We start from the raw sequence: 25,838 nt of genomic DNA on the forward strand, positions 1-25,838 counted from the left end.
TTAAAATTAGAAATAAATTAATTTTCTTCCCGTTCTGATTATATTTTGCTTTATTCTCTTTCAGATTCTCTCCATTTTATTTTCAATTCTTTGTTGCTCAAATGAACCACTGATACTTAAAAAAAAAAAAAAAAGTAAAGAAAATGAGGCTTTTTCAATTCATGCCAGCTCTCTTGTCTCACCCTCAATACATAAGCAAACAAATATACTTCTCTCTCACTATTTCTGGAAACAAAAGACTTTGTTACTCTTTCTACTTTGTGAAATCAGCCTAAATTGCCATTGGTCATAGCACTGAAAATCGTGAAAGAAAACTACAGACTTAAACCCTTATCTTTTTAGATATCTTTCTATGGGACTTCAGGATGTGATATCCACCCTGTTAGACTACAGAACTCCAAGACACAGACATGCACAAACTAATTTTTTTTTTGTGTGTGTGCGCCTTTCTCCTGCATAACTCTGTTCTGCCACTTTTGACAATGTGACCTCAGGAGTCCTTGCCCTGTCAATACTATTCAATTGCAATTTAGTTTGGGGCATGTTAAAATGACAGCCTTTTTCCACTCTTGTTGGGCCTTCTGTAAGCTGACCTGGAGACTATTTCTTACCAAGTCATCTCCCTGGGGTGTCTTAAGGATTAGTTACTGTAAGTGCAGTTCCTGGAACACATAAAGTTCACTATAAGTATCCATTATTAAATGTTATATCCCCTCAAGTACTTTTTCACATTAGTTTTCCTTACTTAAGTAGCCTCAGTGACATCTGTTTCTATTTTTACTGTCTGCCACTCTTAAACACAAGCTAAATGGCTTTGGCTGTGAGAAAGCAAATTTGCCAGACATCTGCTTTCTTCTGTATTTAAAGTATACGTAGTACAGAGTTTTTCAGTTACTTTATTCACTTCATTTGTCTTTGTCAACAATTTTATATAAATATATATATATATACATATATATATTTACTCTTGTGGTTTTCTGACTTATTTTTCCCATTAGGTGAAGTACTTAAGAATACTGGAATTAAAACCAAAACAAACCAATACCAATAACAGAGAAATAAAGCAGAGGCTCAAGAAGCATCATAAACCTTTGCAACTTGAAGTCTTATAATGCAACTTGAAGTCTCATAATTTTCATAACAGTCTGAAACAAACTTTTACTTTTTTCTTTTCTTTTTTTCTCTAGGACTGAAAAAATGCCAATGTATTAAAACAGAAAACAATATATGGTGCACAACGAGAAAAGAGAAAGTGACTGAAGATTTTGGAAAAGTCTAACTTCATCTGTCATGCAAAAATAGGTATGTTTTTAAAGGAAATTTTATTAATTTTTAAGTAGTTTGGTATTCAGTTAAAAAACATCAAACAAACAACAACAAAAAATGCTCAGAAGGGTGTTCTTAAAGCTCATATTCCTTATCTGCCATTTATCCACTCCTTCCTTTCACTGAACCAGCCTCCTCTCTCCATGTATAGTCTTTAGCATGAAGACATAGAATTTGTCTGTTCTGCAGTTCTTTAGGCAGAGGGCTCATTTTTTCTGATTTCCTAATAGCATCTCTAGTGTATTAACAAAGGTGTCTAAACACAATTAATAAAAATAGAGTTGACAAAAGCAAGTCAACTCTTCTTCTCTCCACCACTTTTTTCAATAAACAAATGTAATGCCTGTCTCCGTTAAGTAAACAGAATTTAAGCTACTCGTTCAGTTTAATCTATAAGAACAAATAAGTAGTGAGACCTAATGTAATGACCTAAATGAATTCTTCACCAACAGAGAAGTTTTTTCCATAGTGCCACCTTAGATTTAACCTGAGAACATGAATAGCAGTACTCCTCAGCCAATCTCACTTGCATGAAAGGTACTTGAGCCCAAAGTGGTCTTCAAAGCAATGTCTCTTGAGTGTGCTTTCACCCTGAGAGAAATTGTATAAACAAAACTTTTACTTTATGTATTTCCAGTCTCCATGCTGTGTGCATATTACTGTGCATGCAGCCTCTGCTTTGCTGTGGAGACACTCATGTGTGGAATAAGGGAAGGTTTATACTTACATCCTTTTGCTGCATTTAAAGTGCAGATACTTGCTGGATCAGTAGTGTGATCAATGACATGTAGCTACAAATAACAGAATTTTTGTCTAAAAGACAGACAATATGCCTGCATCACAGCTGGCTAATTAGAACATGCCAGCATTAAATTATGACTACATTTTTTTCCCAACGTCTATAACTAATTTTTGCGCCCTCCTATATTGCCTTCCTTCTTTGCAACTAGAAGATCAGTTTTCTGGTAAATCATATGCACTTTGAATGCATTCGAATATAAAATTCTACCAGGATTATGTCTGTAGCATTAAATTGGTATAAAACTAGTAAATATAGCCTCTGCAGTTAATATTTTTCCTCTCCCCTCCCTTTTTTCCTCTCCTTATATCCCCTTCTTCTCTGCCTCATATTCATAGACGTAGATCATACACCTCTTCCTCTCCCTCCCATCACCCTCAACCCAGTGACCACACTCTGATCTAGAGATCATCTTAGTGCGTTTGTCTTTACTGCCACAAGTTGGGACCTAGAGGTCTGTGAAAGAAACTGCAGAGGGTCCTGGCTCTTTCACCCTGCAGCCTCAAGCCCTGGCACAGCACTCAGATGATGCTTCCTGTAGTTGTGGCTGTGTACTCTTGTCCTGATGGTTTTCTTTCTTTTGTTTTCTCTTATTCTTAATGTTGAAACATTAATAGTGTCAGGTTACCTCTAAGTTTAAGAGTCGTGTCCCTCTCCTTACTTAAAGTAAGTAAATACATAAATAAGTGTCATCATGAACTTAGTTAATTACTTAGGACATTCATGTCCAGGCCAAGAAAGAATTCATCATTGTTCCCAAACACATTCCTTAGCTGGAAGGCACAAGCAGTTCTACTGACTCCATGTACTTATTTGTAGACTTGAATCTGAGTACCTTGTTGAATTGGAACCTACTACAAAGGTAGTAAAAGGAAAAAAAATGTTCGCTCTAAAGGAAAGGATAAACAACAAGTATTTTAATTTCAGAAAAAATATGCAGTCCTCTTCCACTCTGCTGAAAAAAGCCCCAAAGTATTAAGCCTGCCAACTACAAAAGTAATATTAAGGGCTCAATACTTTTAAATTTTAAATCTACCTTTGACTTATCTTCATTCATAGCCCTGGAGCTGTAATAAATTTTTGAATGCTCTTATCTGGCCTCTGATATGTCCTTGACAAGGACACATATACTAATGAAATTCAAATCTTTTTTTAAGGAGAACTCTTATCCTGGGAATCCTTAAATGAGAATTTTGTATGGGCATTTAAACTATTCTATTCTCATGCATTTTCTTTTCTTTTCTTTTCTTTTCTTTTCTTTTCTTTTCTTTTCTTTTCTTTTCTCTTTTCTTTTCTTTTCTTTTCTTTTCTTTTCTTTTCTTTTCTTTTCTTTTCTTTTCTTTTCTTTTCTTTTCTTTTCTTTTCTTTTCTTTTCTTTTCTTTTCTTTTCTTTTCTTTTCTTTTCTTTTCTTTTCTTTTCTTTTCTTTTCTTTTCTTTTCTTTTCTTTTCTTTTCTTTTCTTTTCTTTTCTTTTCTTTTCTTTTCTTTTCTTTTCTTTTCTTTTCTTTCTCTTCTCTTCTCTTCTCTTCTCTTCTCTTCTCTTCTCTTCTCTTCTCTTCTCTTCTCTTCTCTTCTCTTCTCTTCTCTTCTCTTCTCTTCTCTTCTCTTCTCTTCTCTTCTCTTTTCTCTTCCCTTTCCCTTTCCCTTTCCCTTTCCCTTTCCCTTTCCCTTTCCCTTTCCCTTTCCCTTTCCCTTTCCCTTTCCCTTTCCCTTTCCCTTTCCCTTTCCCTTTCCCTTTCCCTTTCCCTTTCCCTTTCCCTTCCCTTCCCTTTTTTCTTTTCTCTCCTCTCCTCTCCTCTCCTCTCCTCTCCTCTCCTCTCCTCTCCTCTCCTCTCCTCTCCTCTCCTCTCCTCTCCTCTCCTCTCCTCTCCTCTCCTCTCCTCTCCTCTCCTCTCCTCTCCTCTCCTCTCCTCTCCTCTCCTCTCCTCTCCTCTCCTCTCCTCTCCTCTCCTCTCCTCTCCTCTCCTCTCCTCTCCTCTCCTCTCCTCTCCTCTCCTCTCCTCTCCTCTCCTCTCCTCTTCTTCTTTTCTTCTTCTTTTTTTTTTTTTTTCCTGTTCTTTTCTGGTAGTTGTGAAATAATGGATTCACTACCTGTGACTATCTTGACAGCTTTCCTAAGTCTTGGATTCCATTCACAAAAGAGTTCCCTGAGCCTAATAAATTCAACATAGGATAAACAAAGCCAGCAATGTACACATTCAGATTATGAATGAATCCTGTTCCTGCAAGGTATGGAGTCCTTTCTCCATGCTGCCAGAAGCAGATGAATCATGGAAATATAGGATCTTTCTAGCTGAGACTCTGTCCTGATACCAGGTTCTTACTTATCATTTGCAAGAGAAAGTTCATTGTGTCTAGCAACCAGTTAATGAGAAACAGATTCTCCAGACAAAAAAGTAAAAAAAATATGGCTTGGTAGGTATGTTCCTTTTTAGACAACAGTTTGTGAACACGTAATTAAACATTTATTCAACTAGGGCTTGATTTATGGTAGACCATCTCAGGGATATGTAATCAAGTTCCAGTCTTGCCTATTTAATTGATCGATGGGAAAGTAACTTGCTGGAATTTAATAAAACTGAAAGCATCAAAGGTTTTCAGAGTGTTGTTATTTATCTTGGGAGATTGATCATAAAATGTGCAAGGAGACTGTCATTACTTGCTGGTTCCATAGGTACAAGCTGCTTTTTATGCTTGTCTTTTTAGTATATGTATATTTTTTCCATAGCATATCTGAAGGCTATGTCTTGCTTTCTCTTTCAGCATAGAGGCTTAACACTTTCAGGCCTGAAGTTATATGCTTTGAGCACTCAAGCTGCTTTAGCGTATTTTTTTTCTTCCCCTAGGATTCCCATCACCTTTATCTTTTCCCCTAAGAAAATATGCATCTCCTTGCTCTGTCTCTGAGAATCTATTATTGTTACTTGTTCTTGGAATCCCAATATCCACTGCTTCCCATATCCATTATTCATAGCATTTTTTTAAATGAAAAAAAGCAGCAAAAAGAAAAATCATTACTGCTCTTATTTCTTAAGAGTTGAAAGTTAACTTAAATCATTTGTGCAAGCATTTAATTCTTTGTATATATTCTTCTTTTTAATTCTTTGTATAATTCTTTGTATATGTAAGGCTGACTAACGAAGAAGTGATTCAGCCAAAGGAAGCCTCAGAGCAGAAAACGTAGATCCTTTGGTGTCACAAAACTCATTTTGTTTCTTAAGTGAACATACTGCAGTATCATTAGGTCATTATTGCAAAGTGCGGATGTAAGTTGTTCAATGACAGAGAAGGAATGTAAATATTGCACCTAGAGAGAAGTAGCTGAAGGTAAAGAGAAATGTTTGTCACTTTTGAAAGTTATTTTGTGCTGAGTTTTTTTTTTTTTTTTCCCTCAGCAAATTTCTTCCTTAGAATAGAGTTTGCTGTTAAAAAAAACACTTGGTGGTAGAGGACAGCCCCCATACCAACAGCTCTCTCAGATTAGAAGGGGCTTTGTGCTTTACAGATCTTGGTGGTGAGGATAACATGCAATATATGCTAATGCTCAATGGGAAATTAGCAGCATCTGTGGTGAGAGGTGATAGAAGTGAAAAGGTATGACTAGGGAAATGCAACAGGACAATTTCCAGATGAACTTAAACACTTTTTTAGGGAAAGATCCAAACAAGGGTGACAATAACATCTCCACCATGACAGTAGGGAGGATTAGCATTGCCCAGAAGCTATTTGTTTTGGTATTATAGAGATATGGGAATTATGGCTGCATGGCAAGCTGCACAGACAGCAATTAGTGCTGAAGGACAAAAATAGCATATATCCAAGAAAGGTGGTTGGAATCCAGTCTTACCTTAGAAACTGTTCTTCATCTAACTAGCTAAATTGAATCAATTATTTATAGTGCTTTGACCTGCTGAGAGACTCAGCCCATAGATGCGGTTTACTCTCAATGTATCCAGAAAGAAATGTTCCAAAAGGATAAGCAAAAGTTTCAGACTACAGGTTTTTGGCTACTTATGCATTTATGGATTCTTCACTGGAAGCAGGGAGTAGGTATATGTTGGGATCCTACTTTGATATGAGATTCAGGATGAGCCTGGATATACATTGTATCCTGGAAATTAGAAATCACTCCAGTTTCAAATTGACTCGTGTTTGAGTCTATTTATTAATCATGTTTTCCTTTTTGGGGTCCAGCACAGGCTCCTTATGATGGGGTCCTGTTCAAAGGTGATTTTTTTCAGGGATCTGAGCCCACAGAAATTAGGGTACAGTTACTATAGATAGTTTAGTGCTCGGGACAGGTTCGCTGCAAGTCAGATGAGTGATAGTACTAGCATGAAGACAATGGTGGGAGCATCTGTTTGCACATCGGGGAGAGATTTCCTTAGCTGAAATATGAAACTGTGTCTTAATTGCTTATACACATATATATTGATACAAAACTACTAACAGGCTTTAAGGAAACAGTTGTATCAGTAGAAGTGGCCATTAGATGAACTTAGTTTCTCTGATTTTTTTACAGTCATTTCCCTTTTGCTATTTTCTTCCTCTTCTTCCCCATGGCTGACACATTTCTCAGTGGTATGACTGAATCATTAGTTCTGTGTCCTAAGCCAGGTCTGGGGAAAAAGAAGTAGTCCTGTGTCAACCCCAGCAGATGAGGTTGTAGCAGAAAGGCAAGCATTTGAAGGCTGCGACTTTAGTCAGTCTTGTGCAGGGGACGGTACCAAAGTAGCCTGATTTTATTGGAGTCAGTACTGAATAACCCTTGGGGAAATGTTCTGGCACCCCTGCGTACTAGTTACCTCTGTGTTTGACAATCAATCCTACAACAGTTATATAAGTAATGAGGACATGACCCCAAGGAAACTACAAACATCTGAGTTCTCATGAGTCTTTGGACATGCAGTTCTTTGAGATAAAAGCACCTCTAAAAAGTAAAAGTGCTAAAAACTTTGAAACGGTATTAGAGTTAGTATACTGTCTCTTGTTCCTTTTGTAAAACACCTGGGTAGGTTTGCATGAAAAAGCTGACTTTATTTTAATTGAGACATAGCAGAAGGCAGTGTTCCTCTGATGTTACTTTAATTACAGCAAAAGGAAAAATAGCAATAACAGAAAGTACTTGAGTAGTAATTTTAGCAGGTGCATCAGGAGTAATATGAAATTTCTTTCTTGCTTATCATTGTCAACAGGGGGAAAATTGTTCCTTCAGCCCTTTGCAGTGAATCACCGAATTATCACAAATCAGTCCCTAAGTGCTATTTTGATAGCATGAATTTGGGAGACCAGCAATTTTCTGATGCACTTTCTTTCTCTTCTCTTAAAAATGGTCTTTTCCAATGGATAATTGGAGAAATTAACTTCCTACATCCCCGTGGTACCACCATCGACATATTATTTGTGGGGAGCAATATCTCCGTATGTACACAATGAAATGATGTTCAACCACTAATGTCATCATGAAGACTATAATGCTAGCCATACTAATTCCTGTGCAACAGTGAAAGGGAAACAAGAAACTTGAGGTGAATTGAGAGGTCAGAAATGTTAATTAATTGTCCATGTTAAAGGTTGTTCATCTAGAATGGATAGAGGTTGTAGATGATTGAGAGATGTATGAAAGAAAGTATCTCCAAACACCATTTGCTTATTGTTTTTCATTAAGATGCCAAAACATATGTCCTTGATGAGAGGGAGCACAGCATGGTCACCAGAGCTGAGCATTAAATAATGAAGGCATGTTCCAGTTTCATACCAGAGCTAAGTACAATTTAGGCTCAAAATGTCTTTAGTGGCTTTTCTGATTCTTTCAAGAGATGAAATTAGAATTTCAAAGGATAGATCTAATTTTGTTTTTCAAACTCTAGTAGTAAAACAAGCAACCAAACCCAAACCAAACCAAAAAACATCCCAAAATATTCTCACGTGAGAAAAAGAAAAGCTTTTCTCTCAGAGTATCCTGTCAAAACATACAGGGTGGAAACTATTAGAGGCATAGACTTATACTTCTGCATAGTATTTCCTGTGTCAGAGCTGTCTAATAACTCTTTGAAGAATCAATGTTATGAAGTAGAGCCTTTTTTTTTTTTTTTGAAGGCTTTGAAAAAGGTTTCATTTCTTTCTTTCTGAGGTAAAGCAGTTTCTCTGAAGGCAAGAAATGACTGCTAATGTCAATAATTCCTATGTTCCCACCTTTTTTCTGGTATTGAAGCTAACATCATATTTTACAGAAAAGATAGTGACTTCTGAGTAGGACAAGGACAGTGAGTGAGCTATTGAGATATTTCATAGAACAACTGATATTGCTGAAAAAAGACAAACTCCTGCTTGTTCATATGAATTCCCCTTCCTCCCTTGTTTTGATACCCAAACATTTAATGACTCAGCTGTAGGTATTTTGACGTGTCAATCAAAAATGTTAAAATTAATTTATTGGAAATTTTCTTTTAAATCTCTTGAATACTGGACAAAATAACCCAGACTACACTTTTATAACATGGTATAGTGTTAAGACTATTTTACCCGTAATTCATTTTTCTCTAACCTGTATAATTAGTTTGGTCTTTGCACAAAAAGCAGTGATTTATTTGTTCATTGCTACTTGTGTGATGGAAATAGATATTACATACCAGGGCTGAAATGTGCAGTCCATAGCACAAAAGCTCACTGGCAAAGGTACCCATTAGATGGAATAGCTGTCATCCCTCTTGAAATCAAAGAGATAAATGATTCCTGCTGGGCCATGATGGCTGAATTTACTATATTACTTTTTATTCTACTTAAATGAATGACCTTTAAATAGTGAGAAAGGCCCCAAACTAATGCACTTTACTGATGTACCTGATCTGAAAGAGAATTCAATATATTTGTGTCTTTGACTTCATAAAATTTCAGACTTGTTTTAACTCTATTTGTCAAGTTTTTTTAAGCCTTTATATGTGTTAAAAAACTTATTGAAAAAAAATTATTTATTTTTCCCTCACCTTAAAAATTCTATATCATGAATGCACCACAAAAAACTTAGAGGTTAATAAGAGAATCAGATATATAAGGTCAGAGCAATAAGAGCACAACAAATGTTTAGTTTGTCTCTTCTCATGCTGATTTTAAAGACTAGTTATTTAACACACCCATTTAACATTATTAGGCATATTAAAACTTTACATAAAATCATAGGCACAGCAGCTTAACTTAATGTATTAAATTAACAAGGGATTAAATCTGTTTGAAATGGCTGGAGAGACATTTGCTTTATATTCTGAAATGAATTTTTATGTAAGTCCTACATGGGAATGAGGAGTTGGGTTAATGGCTCTTTTAAGTGCAATAGTGAACTACTTTTAAAATCTAGTGCTTACATTGCAATCACCTCTGCATAGCACAGCTTGTATTCTCATGCAACACTCTCCTGTGTCATGTTGCATAAGACACTGGATTTTGCACTTCTTCTCCAAAAATGTTTTGTGTGACTTGGGTATTATACATTTTTTGGTAATAGATAGAGAATAGTATTTTCCTGCAGCACAAGAAATTCAGACATAAAGGCTTTATTTTATAGTATATATTAATTTGAAGTAATGCATTGATGGAAAAGATTTGCAGCAATGGGGAATGGAGTCTATCATCTGTAGGGAGAAGCTTGAAGGTTAAGTTTAGTTAAACATTTACAGATTTTCATGTTTCCAGTTTTCTAGCTACTTACATGTTTTCTGTTCTGCTGAAAATAAAATAGATGCTGAGCTTTCACCTGCAATTGAAGCAGCTGTCCCTGAACATCCACACCCACTACTCCTCATCCAAATTAAACAATTCTGAAACATATAGGGGAAAAAATAGTAACTTAAATTTTCTCTATTATTATTTATTATTATTAAGCAATTTCTTCAGGAATATGAGTGAGAATTACAGAGAATACATTTTTTTTCCTTTTTCTCCAGATCACATCTTTTTGAGATAACATGTACAAGTTTCTCCAGGCTGACTCCCCAGCTTGCCTTAATCTCAATACTCAGGAATTTTCTCATGCTCTCTATCCCCAGGTGGTCATTCATTCTGCTTCTACATAACAGCATTGGTTCCTATAGTTGGAATGAGGTTTGTCTTCTTTTTATATGGTGATAGACAAATTTCTCTGGCAGCACAAGTAAAAAGCTTAGTAACTGGTGTGCCATCATGGGAGAGGTGAATAAGAATGTCTTTGGCAGATCTGGCCAGCGGGTAAGATTCAAGTGCCAAGTGCACATGCAGAGGGGGAATTTGCTCTTCAGAACAGTACTCATCTTGCCCTAAAGAAAGTGAAACAGATTAACTTGATTTTTTGACTTTGTTATGTCTTCCCTTTCCTGATAAGAATAACGAGACTCTAGCTTACTGAAGGAAGATATTCTGTTTATGCATTTCATTTTAAAATGAGTCACCACTGACAAAGATCTGATGATGAAATACACAGTTCTGTTCAATAAATGTAGCCCAGTTCTCACCAATTTCGTGCTGTTTAAGTGGGAATTATGTCCCTCTCTGATTCTGTGTGATTCTGTGATTCTGCTTCCAGGCAGACCTGTGAAATCAAGCAATGCAATTAGAGCTACAGGACACATTCACTGGTTGGTTACAATCAAAATAAGGCTTGGATATTATGATGGTTTTTAATTTGTAAAATCTATGGATGTCTAACGGTCTGAGAAATTGAACCATGAAATGTAATTTTTTAGTAGGTTTAAATTCACCTCGTATTTCCACTGGGAGGTTTTTAGAGGTCTGCAAACTGAAAAAGGTTGAAACCAAACTGCACTAGTTTATTATACAAAAGGAATGACAGAAGGATGATAAAAGGATATATTTCAAAGCTGTACTTGTAAAATCTGGCCCTTTATTGGAAACACAAAATTATACAGATGATCGTTGTGTTTTCACAGGTATCAGAAGATCTAGTGGTTCAGTGTGCCTTTGTTAAATGAAATGGGGAGTTTTTAGAGAGGACCAAAGGCCTGCCTGGAGGGTATCAGAGGTAGAGGGAGGGAGAGGAAAGCTGGCAACTGGCTGGCAACTGGTGTCAGCCTACCTACAAATAACCTGCTTACTGCTGAGATTCAACTGTATGGTAATTGCAGCATAACCAATTCATTCAAGTCTTGGAGAAGTGCTTTTGTCATTTTTAATCTAAATAAATCCCTTCAACTGTTAGGGGAAAATGCAGTATTGTTTTGGGGTGTGTATTTTTTGAAAATTTGTGCACTTTTTGAATCTCCAGGTGGATTGCTTTAGCTCTGCGGTTCAGTAACAAAAGCAAACCTTTTTAACTGGCAGCTGCACTGCTCTGGAGGTGCCTCTTCTGCAGAACTAACACAGTTTCTGCCGGGCAGAACATGACTCGCTCAGGCTTCAGCAGTCCCTCTTCTGGTGAGTGTGTGAACAGCTATTTCAGGAGCTCGGGTAGACATTCCTTTAATTTTATCCCGATACTCTTTGTTGGATTGATTGATTTCTGCTGCAATGCATGCATTCTATCTCCAAGCTTTATGAGCACCGTAACACATTTATCTCTGCATTTTCTTCTTTAAAAGAAGGGTGTCGTGTTTTATAAAATCACAGAAGAATGTTTTGCACAAACTTTTCTGAATTTCTAGTACTTAATTCTGGGTGAGGAACTGGAAGTGAGTTGATAGTGGTTTCAAGCTACTCCATTTACTAAATCCCATATAAGTAGCAGCCCAAAGTCATTGCAACCTTTTTTCTTTTCTCTCTTTAGTCTTATTACTAGATATTTTAACTAATGAAGATTGAAAAAGAAGGCTCTAGAGTTAATATAGGAGAATATATTTCCGTGTAAGAAAGGAGGAGGAGGAGGATTCCTGAACATTGAGAATGGCTTTGTCAGATGATCACACTGTAGAAACATGTGAATGTTAAATCTAGTTTTAATATAGCAAAAAAAAACAGTACCCAACACACCTAGGAAGCAGACTTTTTCAGTAAATACTTCCGTCCTTCTTCCACCTCTGTACAACTGATGTGTCTGTACTATAAAGTATTTGTGTTCTACATTTTGTTGTTTCAGTGACATACAGTTCTATGTCCAGGTATCTCTGAACCTCTGGTTTCTACTTTTAGCCTTAGATATCAAAGTTCCTAATTGAATTCGTGAGATAATTTTCTTTCCTTATTATGGTCTTCTATTAACCTTTCTCATTTCTCTGAGATTTATTATCTACCCTTTGCTTGCCAGTGGTTGGAATACATTTGCCATTTGCTCTTGAAAGGTCTGGTACAGTAAGAGGAGTATGAATTCTACTCACATTAATTCTTCAATGACTTTACTAACCTTTTTCATTCATTTTTTACTTTCTTGATCCTTTTTAAGATGAAGATGAATTATGCATATCAGCTTAATCAAAATCAAGCCTAATCAATCGTAGTTTTGTAGTGTGTATAGACGATACACATAACAAAAATAAAAAATAATCATGCCACACTATCTATGAGGGAGAAAGAAAAAACATAAAGAGTAACATTTTAAACATTGTAGTGATATAGTAAGTATAGTTTTACTGTATAGTAAAATATAGTAAAACTATACAGTAAAACTGTAATAAGATGTTATATTATTAAAATATTATGTTGAAAATAGACTCTGTCTGTCATTTTCATAGAAAATGATCTCCTATTTGGGAGAAAATCTCCACACTTGTTCCTGACCTGTACATGCATTTTCATGAAACCAGAGAAACCCAAATTATTTCTGATTTATGTAAGCACGTAATATACTCTTCTGAGGCATTCGGAACAAATATATATATATATTTAGAAGATATAAAACTGCAATGTCACTGAATCCATATTGAGCACTATAGGAAAAATCCTAAGCTTATTAAACAAAGGAATGAGCTGTACTCTGTTTCGTATGTCCTTTGGAAGAAGGTAGTTCATCTCAACCAGCTAAAAAATCCTGGAAAAAAAAAAGTCATTATACATTTAAATACTGTAGAGTAGATAAGGTAAATGTTTAGCATAATAGAGATGTTTAACCAAGACATAGAAGTTTTTTTTTTGTTGTTGTTTTTTTCCTGAACCATAACCAGCAGACAGTGTGAGTTGTCATGCACACAGAGTGTGAAGTGAAATCAATATATTAATATGCTAATATATTAATATACTAATATACCACCTGCAAGGACAACTCTGTCCAAGAACTGCTCTGTAGTGGTATTTAAATACTTGTGCAATATTAGTTATTATTGTTGGCAAAGTCTGACACTCTTCAAAAGTGTTTGTAGCCTCTTACGATAAGATGTGCTCCTCAATTTTTTTCCAGGTATACTATAAAGATACTGCTATTAAAATTGGCATTTTTTTTCTTCTGCCACCAAGAAATAGTGCCAAAATGTTCAAGATGTATAGAGGTAAAACACTTTACTCTGTTCCTGCCAAAAGTTTTCCTAGTCAATGTTCTCTTTCAGTATACCATTCTCCTGAAGATAATGAAAGAAAGGTTTCCAATCAATATTTGCAAAGTTTGAACAAAGAATGAGAAACATGTCCAAAAATAGCAAATGCCCAGGGAAGGGAGATCTCTGTTTAAACTGCTGCTTTGCTCCATTTTCCTTACTGGCTGTTTGTACCTCACACAGTCTCCTGCTGCTGCTGTTCCACTCTGCTGGAAACCTTTTATTTTCTGAACTGCATGTATTCAGGACCTGTGGATACCCACTCTTGCTCTCCTGCTTTTGTCCTTCAACAGAAATATGTCTTTTTATTTTTATTTTTATTTTGGTGTTTTCTAGTGACACTTTATCATATCTTCCTTTCTCTCTTCACACCTCATTCTTCAGTTTTCATTATAGTAGGCACACGAAGGCAAGTCCTGTCTTTCTTTTGCAATACCAGTAACCTTGCCATTTCAGCGTCTCCTTTGGACATATTCCAAATTTTCTTTCCTCCTTCCCAAACAGCAGTTTAAAAACTGATCCTTATTATTCCTGATAGGGTCACACATGAATCTTGCACAAAGGTGCTGAAGTTTTCTTTCTTCTGAAAAAAAACTTCCTGGTGTGCCTTAGGATCACATTTGGTTTTTGGTGCCACCTTACATCAGTGATGCAAAAACATCTTTCTTCTCTATTTCTGACTACTGAATAATGAATTTAGCAACAGTTTAAAAGAAGGTATTTACAAATGAGGGACACACTAGACTTAGGACTCTGACAGAGTGGAGCAGCTACCTGGCACACCACCTAAGAGCAATTCAGCATCCCTGACTCCTGTACATGTTCCTTCGACACTCTCACCCATTCATGGCTCTGTTCATACTGCAGCAGTAGTGGTCTCTGTCTCCTGAGTAGTCTTTGAGGATCATAAGAGATCTTGCCCTTCTACAAATACAATGGTAGATTTTTTCTTTTTCTTTTTTGTCGCTTTGTACACAGAGATTTATTTTCACTCCCCTTGCCTTTGAAGTTTCATGTCTCCTGAAAAGAATGTAGTCATTCACAAGATCTTAACTACTCAAGGCCATAAATGCTGCATTTTAAAGTGTTACCGTTGAAGTCTTTGAACTACCTCCAACTCAACATTAATTTTCCTGGGTTACTCGCCTTGAGTTAATTAGTTCTCTGTACTGTCTGCCCACATCTTTGATTTGTTTTAGAGGTTTCCTTACTTGCACGGAAAAAGATTTCTTCTTTCTACATGTGAGTGAAGTGAAATAATGGTCTGCAGTATTCTGCAAGATTATTAATTCAGGAAGTTGAAAATCATATTGTCATTCTCCATGGGGAAACCTATTATTATTATCACCATTAAGTACTGATTAAATATACATTGTCCTTGTATAAATATATTATGTTAATAGTCCTTCCATGATCTTATAATACTTCAGGATAATTCCAAAACCAATACATGTAGAAAATCCCATTTTAAAAATTGATAATGTACTAATTTTCCTCTACATATACCGCCAGATAACGGGTATAAGAGAGAGATTGTGGAACAAAGGCCAAACTTTGGTCTTGCAGTATGTTTCATAAAAACTGTATGAACATCAAACATTTTTTGTGGGAGGGATTCATCTTGATACAACCAATATAGTGTAATCTGCAGAAAAACCTGAATTAATAGTACTAAAAGTAAGGTTACCTGATGCTACCTCGTGTCATATATTCATCCTGACATCTCAAAAGTGCCCATTTTATTGAACAATTTTTGTAGCTCATACTGCCAAAGTCTACATTGTTTGCAGAGCCTGAGCTACTCTGAAACTTTCTCACATTTCTTGGTACCTCCCAAATAATTGCAAGATAGGGATGGTCTTATTCAGGCATAACTTATTCAAATATGGTTCAGGTATTTGGGTGGAATAATGTGATAGACCCTGCCATTCTTCTGTGAAACATATCCAGAGCACTCACCTTCAAATCAATCTCCGGAATAATAAGAGTCTTGGAAAGAATAACGAGCCTTGTGGAAGTCAAGAGGATTGATTTTGCTGTGATGACTGAGATTTTAACACTACAGCTTGGTTTGCTGGATGACTGGAATGCAGTGATACAAACAACTTGAGGAGATGTAGTAACAATGTGCAATTAAGATTAACATTTTAAAAAGAGACAGAAGTGTTGTGCATTTTTATGAGAGTTGAAGTGCAAAACATATAGTCATGAAAACTGCAAGCAAGCAGAGATTCTTTAAATAATATGTGGGAATAGTATCCAGGATCAATTTATATCTACTCTTTCTTTTTCAGCCAAATAGCATCATGTTGTGTCATTTGAGGAGAGTTACGTGGCTTTACATGTACTATTCACTGCTTTTGAGACATATGTTTTCAACACTGTTGGTGTATTAGTGAAGTGCAAATTTCTTCATTGCAAGAATATTTTTTCAGTTTCTTTTCAGTGATGGAACATCAAAGACTCATTTTCCATTTAAAATAATGTACACAGAATGAAATGAAAAGTACAGAATAACATTTAACTTTGAAATATTCATTTTTCCAAACTATTTATGGTGTAACAGAGAAGCATATTGAAGCCTATGGTTTTTTTTTTTTTTTTTTCCTTTGAGATGGAACAGACTGGTAGAAAACTCAGGAAGCTGAGAATAAAGTAACCCAGAAGAACGAAGGCAGTTGGGTGAGAGATATATAGTTAAAGAAAAAAATTATTTATGGTCTCTTTGTGCAATTTGATCCATTTGGTTTTTAGTTTTGCTAAGAAGAAGTTTGAGGAACCCTATGCTTAAACCTGAATTAAAGACAGACCTGCTGCTAAATATCTGTGGGTGAATTCGTTCTGGACAAATATATAATTAAAAAAATGTACAAATAGTCAAGGATATGAAGTTCCTGTTAAACCACTGCCTGTAACAAATGGGAAACAAACGAAAGGAGTGAGAGTGTGGAGTAAAAAGTTGGAGTTATGTGGCTTGACAAATAAAAAAAAATAAAAAAAAAAACTTTTTCCTCTCAGTTTTTCCAGTCTCTTGCATCCTAGGTGACTGCCCTCTGCCTTTGGTGTTTGTGCAAACAGATTCAAGCTTTTAGTGAGAGCCAGCACTAGGGAGGATCCTGCTCTTGTTAAAAGGTGTGTTTGAGACTTCTATTCATACTTGCTTCATGATACAGTGGCAATTCAGGCTGAGCTAAAAGACCCCTTCATCAGAGGCAGTGCTGTATTCCTGAGGATGGGATGAGGAGCTGCTGGAGCTGCCCCTGTGCCACAGCATCCCTTGGGTCTTGCCAGAAAAAACAAGGGACGTGCAACGTGCCAGAGCAAGCCTCTGTAGCAGGATGGTGCACAGAGAAACTTGCTTTGTTGGCCACGAAGGAAGAGAGGAGAGCCTGTTGTTGCGTTCCCAAAAGCTGGTGTGCAACTTTGACCCTCCACACCAGGGACTTGTCAGTCTGAGGTGAGGCTCTTGTCCAGGGTCTTCAGCAGTAATGTCCATCAGCGAAACTGCAGAGCACAGAGCTCAGAATCAATTAAAAATGGCATAACGAGTTCCCTCTTTTCATACAGTCTTGATGTTTCATAAAATCTTGCCAATGGCACACTTTTTATGTGGTGGATTTGAATAGCACTGTCCAGAGCTTTTGGGTAACACAGAACTTGCTTTGTAGACAGCAGCACAATATTCTGCTAGCAGCCGCTCATTTGCGCTCTCCTGTCAAGCAGTTGCTACCCAGATGCTTGCAAGTACAATGCTGTGTTGACACAACCTAATTATCTGCCATGTGCAACTATTTATACATTCTCACTATGTTAGTGAGATATGAGGGCAGCTCTATATTTTTCCTTAAAAATCCCATTGCACTCACAGTCAGTATTGACTCAGTGTTGTGGAAATGAATATTAAAATGTAGCCTAGTTTTCTCCCCATTTAGAGCATGGAAGGCTACTGCAGACTTGCATGTGAAAGAGAAGGCATGCTTTGGGTTTCCTTAGGGAATCATCTCTGTTTCATTGGTGATTCATTTCTTGAAAGGAGAGGAAGGAAGATATAGCCTGCTAACACCAAATGCCATCTTTTTACCTTGTTATTTATTTATTTCAGCCCAGGGCACTCTCAAAGCATGTAACTACTGGAATGTTGCTGGACTGAGGGATGCTGAAATCTGCTTTTTTTTTTGGGTTGTGCTTGGCACTCACTTGCACTGAAACATGGGGAGGTGGGTGGTGGTAGTGGTAAAGGGGGATAGGATCCATACTGCCAGCTTGCTGGGAGCATTTTCGATTTGTGCAGCATTGTGTCCTCCCATACAGCTGGTCCTCCCATATGTATGTCCCATACAGCTCCCATACAGCTGGTTAAGAACCCCCCTAACCATCTCCTCAGGAGCCACCTGCCCAGCTACCTACCCAGAGTTTCCTTATCTCTGTATCTGTTGATGCAGCAAGTGACCCTCTAGGAAACTGCAGAGTGTGGAGAGGGTATTGAAATTGATCAGTTCGTTTATGCAAATGTCTTCACCATCATCTAATTTTCATCCTGTGTAATGTCATCTGCAGTGTGCAGAAAAGCTGAATTCTTCTTTTAAATGCATAAAAATACTATAATGGCAATTACTTAACCCAGATATGTTTATAAATAGCTCAATGTTTTTGCAAATTGTGAGCAAGCTGTCACAGGCTAGAGCTACATCCACAAGCAATTATGTGGTTTATATTTTTTTTAACAAACATGGGACATAGCACAGCATTCATTTTTTTCCTCTTAAATCTTACAATCTAGTCTCCATAGGCTAAGAAGCTACATTTGTGTAGTATGGAGCAATGCTTTTTTTGTTGAATTTAGGCAAAACACTTCATGTTAGAACTGTCTTTGGATTGTTTGTGGTTAGTGATAGAAGAAGACATTCACCTGTGTTTTAGCTAACACTAGTCAAAGATAGCAGGAAATTCTTTGAAGTTCCAGGAGGCAGAATCACTTTTAAAATGCAGATTTTTGCCACCCAAGGTAAGGTAATCTCAGTTCAGCAACAAATGTTTTCCTGACTAGGAGCAGTTATTGGGCTGCTAAATGGATTCTGGCCTTTCTTTTAAGCATTACTAAAATTAGGGTGAGGGCTGAATTTTTTATCAGGACTCCAGAGTAAAGACTCTTTACCCAGAGTACAGGTTGTGTTTTTTTGTAAAATCACTTTCAGCCTGCTGTTATATGTGAGCTCCCCATAGATGTGAAAACAAGAATATGTAGCTGAAGAAAACTATCGTTCCTTATAAAAGCAGATCTCCTCTTCCATTCACTCAGACGAAGAGTTATGAGCCAATTTTATTCATCTGAGCGTTCCTGTCCCAGTGGGTGCATGTGTTGCTTTGCCCTCTGCTGCTTGCCTTATGTTTGTCCTGCCAAGGAAGATCTACTCTAAAAAGATGATGCAGGTCTCGCTGCTCCTGATAGATGGCAAAGACTCTCTGCTCATTCCCTGTGTTGATCTCGGTGTATTTGGAGAAGACTGAAAATCCTGATATGTGTTTTAAGGTTCAAATATAGGGGATGTATAGTCCTGGAAAAGAAAAAAAGAAAAAAACACTCATCAACATGTAAGATGAGAATCTGGGAAAGCTCAGATTAGTTTCTTGATCTTCTGAACTTCCCAGTGTGCTTTGGCAAGTAACTTAAAGCCAGTTACAAATAGTTGAATTAAAGATGGCAATGGCCATTTACTTCTGCTCTTCATCCGGTACCCTAGCTGAAGATTGTATGATAGTTAGGGCTTTTGAATAAGCACAGAAAATGTTCCCGGTCTTGGAGTTTCATAGATAAACAGAATATCCCAAAGATTAAATTTGTTCATGCACTTACAAGACTGGGCACCACATAAAGCCATAAGATTTGGCTTGCTGTCTTGCTTGTTATACTAGCATTTATTGCTGAATGGTGCATTTCAAAATGATATCACCTCTCTGAGGGGTTTGTGGAACTTTCTTGCAGAAAGTCAGTGACTGGAGGGGTGTTGGAGACCTGCATCTTCTTTTCTTACAGATTTCTTATTTCAAATTGTCAGTTCAATATGGCATAACACAGAGATGATCCTGGAAGAAAGGGAAAGAAGCGACACCTTTCTGCTGCAATTAGCATCCATGTAGATATGTGAGGAACCAGTCTAGGGACTGACTCGGTTGAAAACTAATTTCTCCCTTTAACTTTTTATTTTGTCATGATTCACATAAATAAAATTAAATAGCATACTTTTTTAAATTGCAAAGCCAATTGTATCTTGATTACATATAAAAATTTCAGATATATAAAACAGTCTTTCTAGTTATGAATACCATATTGATTGACAGATGTGTATTATGCCTTTTAACAGATTAAAACATTTATAAAAAAGCATGCCTCATACTAAAAAAAATATAAAAAAAATCTGCTGCTATGTTACACCTAAAAAATTCTGACATATTGCTTCGATTTTCATATATATGCATCACCTTCATTGAATCCCAATGATTATTTTTTTTATCCTTACAGGTAAGACTCTAGCTGGCCTAGATATAAGGCTGAAGATTATTCTCAGGCAACACAAAGTATATGATGATTACCTCAATCTGCCAAAAATTTTGTCTGGAGCTAGTGTACTCTTGAACATACCCCAGATCTTCATGCTGTGTTAATCACTGCTTGGCATTACTTGATTATGTCCACAACTGAAGATGTTTACTGCCACCTCTCTAATGGCTACAAAAGTGAGGTACTGTTTTTCTGTATTTTTTTCTCCCCGAAGGATGGAATAGCTTTGTCATTTCATTTAAATGATTCTTACAAGCAAAGGAAGCAGTCAAGTTAGTGTTTTGCAATCCAGAAAATGACTAACCTGGGCTTCACCTCCCCTGTGCTTCTATTACCTCTAAGCTGGAAGAAGTACTTACAAAATGTCACATACCTGCAATGCTATTCAATTTGTCCTCACAGGGGAAGTCTTTCTAATCTCAGAGAGGTATTGTGAAACACCATTTATCAGCGTGTGCAGAGCTTTGAGATCCTTGGGAAGTGGATAATATAATGTAAGGTCGTATTATGAGATACTTTAAAATATCAAAATAGGGATTGAATTCTAGTCATATGTACTAGCAAATAAAGCAGAAAATATATAAAGCCCTTTAAGTAAAATAGTTAACAAATTACAAATAATTAAAATTTAAAATAAATGCTGGAAATAATTCTTTGTGGGCCTACAGTTTCCAGCAGATGCATTCAAATCTTCAGTTCAGTGGCATGACTCTCTGCCTCCTAGGGTGCTTGCATCAGGGCTCAGGAGAGTCTCACCAACCCAGGTGATGTGCTGGATGCTGTGTATGACTCATAGCTAACTAAAATTCAGTAATGAGAAATAGTATTCAATACCACTCGCCAAATAATAAGGCAGAAAGGAAGAGAGAGTTCTCTGTTGACCGTGGATCTGAGCAGGCCCAAGAGCTCTGCTGCTATCCAACGAGTTGTAACATATCTGGTGTTTGTGAAACCTGAGGCAGGCAGGCATGTCACCCAACAAAACACAACAGTACCACTCTTTTATCTTCCAATGCTTTCCAGTTCATCAGCATCGTGGGTTATAAGTGTGTGGGTCTATCGTAAAGATCCTTCTCTCTGGTAGTAATTACATTGCCTCTGATATCTCATGTACTGCCTCAGTAACCTGCCCCTGCACTCAGCTTCACTGCAACTTGAGATGCCCCTTAGCTCTGTCCAAATTGTCTGAGAATAGGAATAAGGAGTTATTTTCAAGTTTCTAATTCTTTTAAGGTATGTGCTTTATCTGAAGTGTGACTTCAATTTATAAAACTATGGTTAAATCTCTAGGAATATCACCAGTAAATAAGTGTAATCAGAGCCTAAAACCCAGCACATATTTCTGGGGGAAGGCTTTGAGCACTATCTCGTTATAAATACATACCTTGCCCCGTGTGGCTTTTGAAGAATGACAATATGCTATCATAGCAACAAGAAGCCACTGTGACTGCTTTCCTTAATAAATGTGTTTTTCTATTTTTTGATGCAAATCACATACAAAAACCAGAATCCAATTTTGTATTATGGTTAATTGAAATGACTTTTGGGAAGGAATGCCATGAATACCTGTGGGGAAAAAAAGATTCTGCTTTTATTATGTAACATATTTCAAACTAATCAGAAAGGGTCTTTACTTTTGATGATGTTTTCTTTCTGCTTATTGATATTTGTGAAGTCACCCTGTCTTAGGATAAGTAATTCAAGCTAGTTTTCTTTACTGCGAGGGTTGATGTTTCCTTCAGTATCAGCTCTTAATTCTGCAGAATCATTTACAGCCAGGTTTTTCTGTTCTTTCTCCTAAGATGTGAGGACTTACAGGCAGATCCAAAGAAAGCTTGAGATTGACCGCAGAGGTGATCAGATACCTGGTCAGACAATGAGGAAATGCGAGCAGAGGGCATTTTCACATCAGGGGAGATGAGGCTGTGGGATCTTAGGCCCAGGGTGAGAAGGCTGCTGAATGAATGATCTTCAGATTGCAGTTTTTGCATTCATGTCCTTACCATTGTCATTTTACTGGTTATTTAATATCAAAGAAAAACAGCTTGTTCCCTCTCTTGTCCCATTCTTGCTGCAGGTTATGAAAAAAGCTCAGAGCTGGAAGAAACGGAACAACCTGACAGCCCAAGCACTTTTCTTTTGTCTCAGGCTCTGCTGTGGAGTCGCTCAGCCACTAGAGGAGAAGGAAAACAGGAGGACCTCTGGTTGCAACCAGCAACAATTTGGAAGCAAGAAACTGAGGGAAAACAGCAGAGAGTAGGAAAAGGAATCCCCAGGTTTTTGCAGTTGATTCTATAGATAACTGAAAAAAAGTAGCAATTCTTCCTTTTGCTCCTCCCCCCACACACCATGTCTGTGCACGCAATTTCACATGTTCATTCGGGAACTGGTCATGATTCAGAAGCAAGCAAAAAGCCTTCACTCTAAATGCAACAGACAGGTAGGCCAGCGATGTTAAGACGGTAAGTGAGAACTGTTTTCTGCAACTAATGGTTCGAAAGGAAAGGAGATAGACATTGGCTTAAAAAAAATAAATAACGCAATTTTATTGCTGGTGCTGTTTTCAAGTTAACAACGCAAAATGAGGGCACACTAAATATAAACCCTTATCTTTGTCAAGACTGTCCTCATCCACTTGCACTGGAAAGCCTAAAATTCATGGGAAGGGATCCTAGCATAGGGCCAGCTACTACTGAAGGAGGACCGCGCATTACCAAGGAGGGCAGCGCGACTGAAAAGACAACACAACAGAAACTAAATAAAAAAAAAAAAAGAGGAAAGAAAAAGCCAGGCTCGTTTCGTTGTCTTGGCTGCCTGCACCCTCCGCTCACTTGCAATGACAGACTTTTCTTTCCGCATCTCAATTAGGCTGTGCCAACGGGCGGGGAAGGGAATGGCGATGAGAGGGGGCCGGGGGGCGGCCACTTGCCCGCACCACACCGCAGGCCGTACCCACGGCGCGCTCAACAAGCGGCGACCGAAAGGCCGAGGAGGGCCACCCAAAGCGCCGTTTGTCGTTTATTTATTTATTTATTTTGGGGTGGCGGCGTTCCGTTGCGGACGCGAGGCCACCGCAGCCCCCCTGTCAGGAGCGGCCGTTTCGGCAGGGTGACTTGCATCTTCCCTGCCCCCGCGCCGGCACCGGGGCCGGGGGGGCCCCGTTCCCTCACCCTCCCCATCTGAAGCCCCCCCTTCCCACCCCGGCTGCTCCCAGGTAGGGTCCCTGGGGGTCGCCGCCGGCCGCGGGTAGCCCTATGGCCACTGACGGTCGCTGCGTGGCCGCTAACGGGGGCTGCCCCCCCCGGCGGTGGGCGCTCGGCTGGGGGCGGCTCGACCGCGGTCCCCTGGCCGAGCCCCGTGACACCCCCGTGGCCCCCCTCCCTCGGCTGCGGTGTGCCGTAGAGAGGCGAGGAATGGTTAAACCCCGGTCTTTTTATACATGCGTCTTTTTTTTTTTTTTTTTTTTTTTTTTCCGTCTTGGGGCTTTCAGCTTACGGAAAAGGAAAGCATCTGATGCGTCTGCTCACATGCCACTTTTGGTCATACGTTGCCTCTTTGCACAGAGCAGGATCGCTGGGAAAGATGGAGATACAATAAGTTGCTAGTAGTGAAAAGTGCTGCAGAAATAACCCGGCGGTTTCCCTTCTCCACCGAAGTGACATATTTTTTTCCTCGGGTTAAGTTGAAACCGCTGCCTGGCGGAGCCTGACTGTGGCTGAGAGTGGGTTTGTGTTTTTCTTGCACCGTTAGGTTTTGCAAAGAGCGGTGATGAAGAGGAAGCTGGCACTCTCCAAGATGCAGTTGGTTCTTCTCGTTTTATTGGTGTGGCTACCAACAAGGTGAGGGGATGTTTAATTGTGTCGTCCGGTGCAAACATATATGTTATGATCTTCTAAGGGTAAGCTTGTGTGAGAGGTTATAGAAGTGGAGTGTATAGTAATGTAATAAAAATCTCTCTTAGCTGTTCGAATGCAGTATTACATAGTTTCCAGAGCAAATACCGTGGGAGAAGGCAGTCCGGGGATCATATAAACGTTAACGACTTGTCCTTAAACAGTTTGTGAATTGATGCTTTATTTCATTGTGTCAAAGAAGAACTAAATTTTAAATGCCGTATTGTAAAATCTGATTCTTAAAGATATATCGGAGTTACCCTATCACAGTGATTCTGTACCATACAGAACAGTTAAGATGTAGAAATAGATTATTGTGGTCAAATAGCAAATCATAGTCTAAAATAATGTTGGCTTTTTTTTTTTTTTTTTTAAATATGGGCATGTCTTTTTTTTTTTGGTCTCTTTTTTGGTCAACATAACAGAATTTAGAATGATACTTAAGCTTTACACCTCTAGGTGGAGATAGCATACAACTTCACAATCGCATATAATAAAACAATAGCTTCATTTATTAATCAACTTTTTTATTTTGTTTGAAGTTCCCCATTTCTAAAGTGACAATGTAAGAGAAAGTAATTTTAATCATACAATTAGTTTTGTGTTTCCCACGGTCCCTAAACATCCCTAAATTGTAGTTTGTAACTTTGGTTTACTTGCTGTGGTTCTCACTGCAGTAGGTCTTGTCCTAATATGGTACTGGTCATAAGCTAAATAATGCAAGTTTCAGATGATTTAAAATGTCTACATTCATCTTTGTCTATTTCCTAGTGAACAAAATATTTCCTGAAACTATATTTCCTATTTCACTTTATACCTAACAGTGGTGCAGTATTAGTTGAGTCACAGTGGGCCAGATCCTGCAAACCCTACTCAAGTGAGTAATCGCACTGACGTCAAAGAGGCTACATGCGTAATTAAGGAGTTTATGCCTGAGTAAAGTTTGCAGGATTAAACCCTAATTTGATACAATTGTATGATCTAGTTTTTTTCATGGTATCCTGACTTCAAAAAACTGTTATATCTGAAAAAGAAGCTTAAAAATGGCAGATACTTACAGCACAGAAATACATTAAAAAAATAAAATGTGAATCATCCAGTAATTGAGAATAAACTCACGCATCAGTAATATCACACATGATATTTTGGTATTTGTTTTATAAGTTATCTGATTTGGGTTGATTATGTGGTTTGTGTAATGGAAAGCACAGACTGCAATGATTTACATGTAAATACTTCCTCCATGCTGTTGAATTGGGGACCAACAAAAAGCCATGTCTTTAATCATTTTATATCTTGCTTGAAAGAAAATGTCACCTAAACCAACTTCTGGTTTAGAGTAGGAAGAAAACATGTTCGTTATTATGCTGTAATTAGTCATTCAGAATGCCTTGAACAGTAGTTTATCTAGGGATGATAACTACTCAAAATTTCAGATTAAACATGTAGATGGCTAAAAAAGCTATAAATAATAGTGCATGTAGCAAATGATGCTTTGCTTCCTTAATACCTAATGCTCTGGTATTAAGTAGGTACAATAGATGAGCTCGTGCATTTCACATGCATGGTACTTAAAATTGTTGGTACAGTAACATTTGCATTTGTAAGGGTTTCTGCAAGGCAGGGTTTTCCTAGTATGCAAAACCTTTGGTTTGGGTGTCCAGGTCTGTGAGGACTGTTCCTAACCACGGCTGTCTGGGCAGCAGGTTCATGCTCCAGCCCCTAGTCTATTCCACAAATATGTGACCCATAAATACTGGAACATCTCTTGCTTTGCTGGGAAAGTTTGAAGCAATTGATGACCTATAGATTCT

At 37.8% G+C, this 25,838-nt stretch overlaps 1 protein-coding gene and 1 long non-coding RNA gene across 5 annotated transcripts in view; both read left to right on the top strand.

The window, feature by feature from the left end:
* The first annotated feature begins 1,191 nt into the window (after positions 1–1,191).
* On the top strand, positions 1,192–20,421 carry LOC310898350. The gene is made up of 3 exons (XR_014583212.1): positions 1,192–1,302; positions 11,379–11,527; positions 20,093–20,421. It is a non-coding gene; the product is annotated as an uncharacterized lncRNA (long non-coding RNA).
* A 2,066-nt stretch (positions 20,422–22,487) lies between these two features.
* The window catches only part of GABRA2 (gamma-aminobutyric acid type A receptor subunit alpha2), a 58,128-nt gene continuing 54,777 nt past the window's right edge, over positions 22,488–25,838 (top strand). Inside the window, exons 1-2 of one of the 4 annotated variants that reach the window (XM_083833219.1) lie at positions 22,488–22,571; positions 23,882–23,970. In XM_083833219.1, coding sequence (XP_083689345.1) covers positions 22,503–22,571; positions 23,882–23,970 — 158 coding nt within the window. In that variant the 5' untranslated portion in view covers positions 22,488–22,502. The other 3 variants (XM_083833222.1, XM_083833220.1, XM_083833221.1) reach the window with 3 other exon arrangements.

This window comes from Anser anser, assembly GCF_964211835.1.
Source record: "Anser anser genome assembly, chromosome: 4".
Lineage (NCBI taxonomy): Eukaryota > Metazoa > Chordata > Aves > Anseriformes > Anatidae > Anser > Anser anser.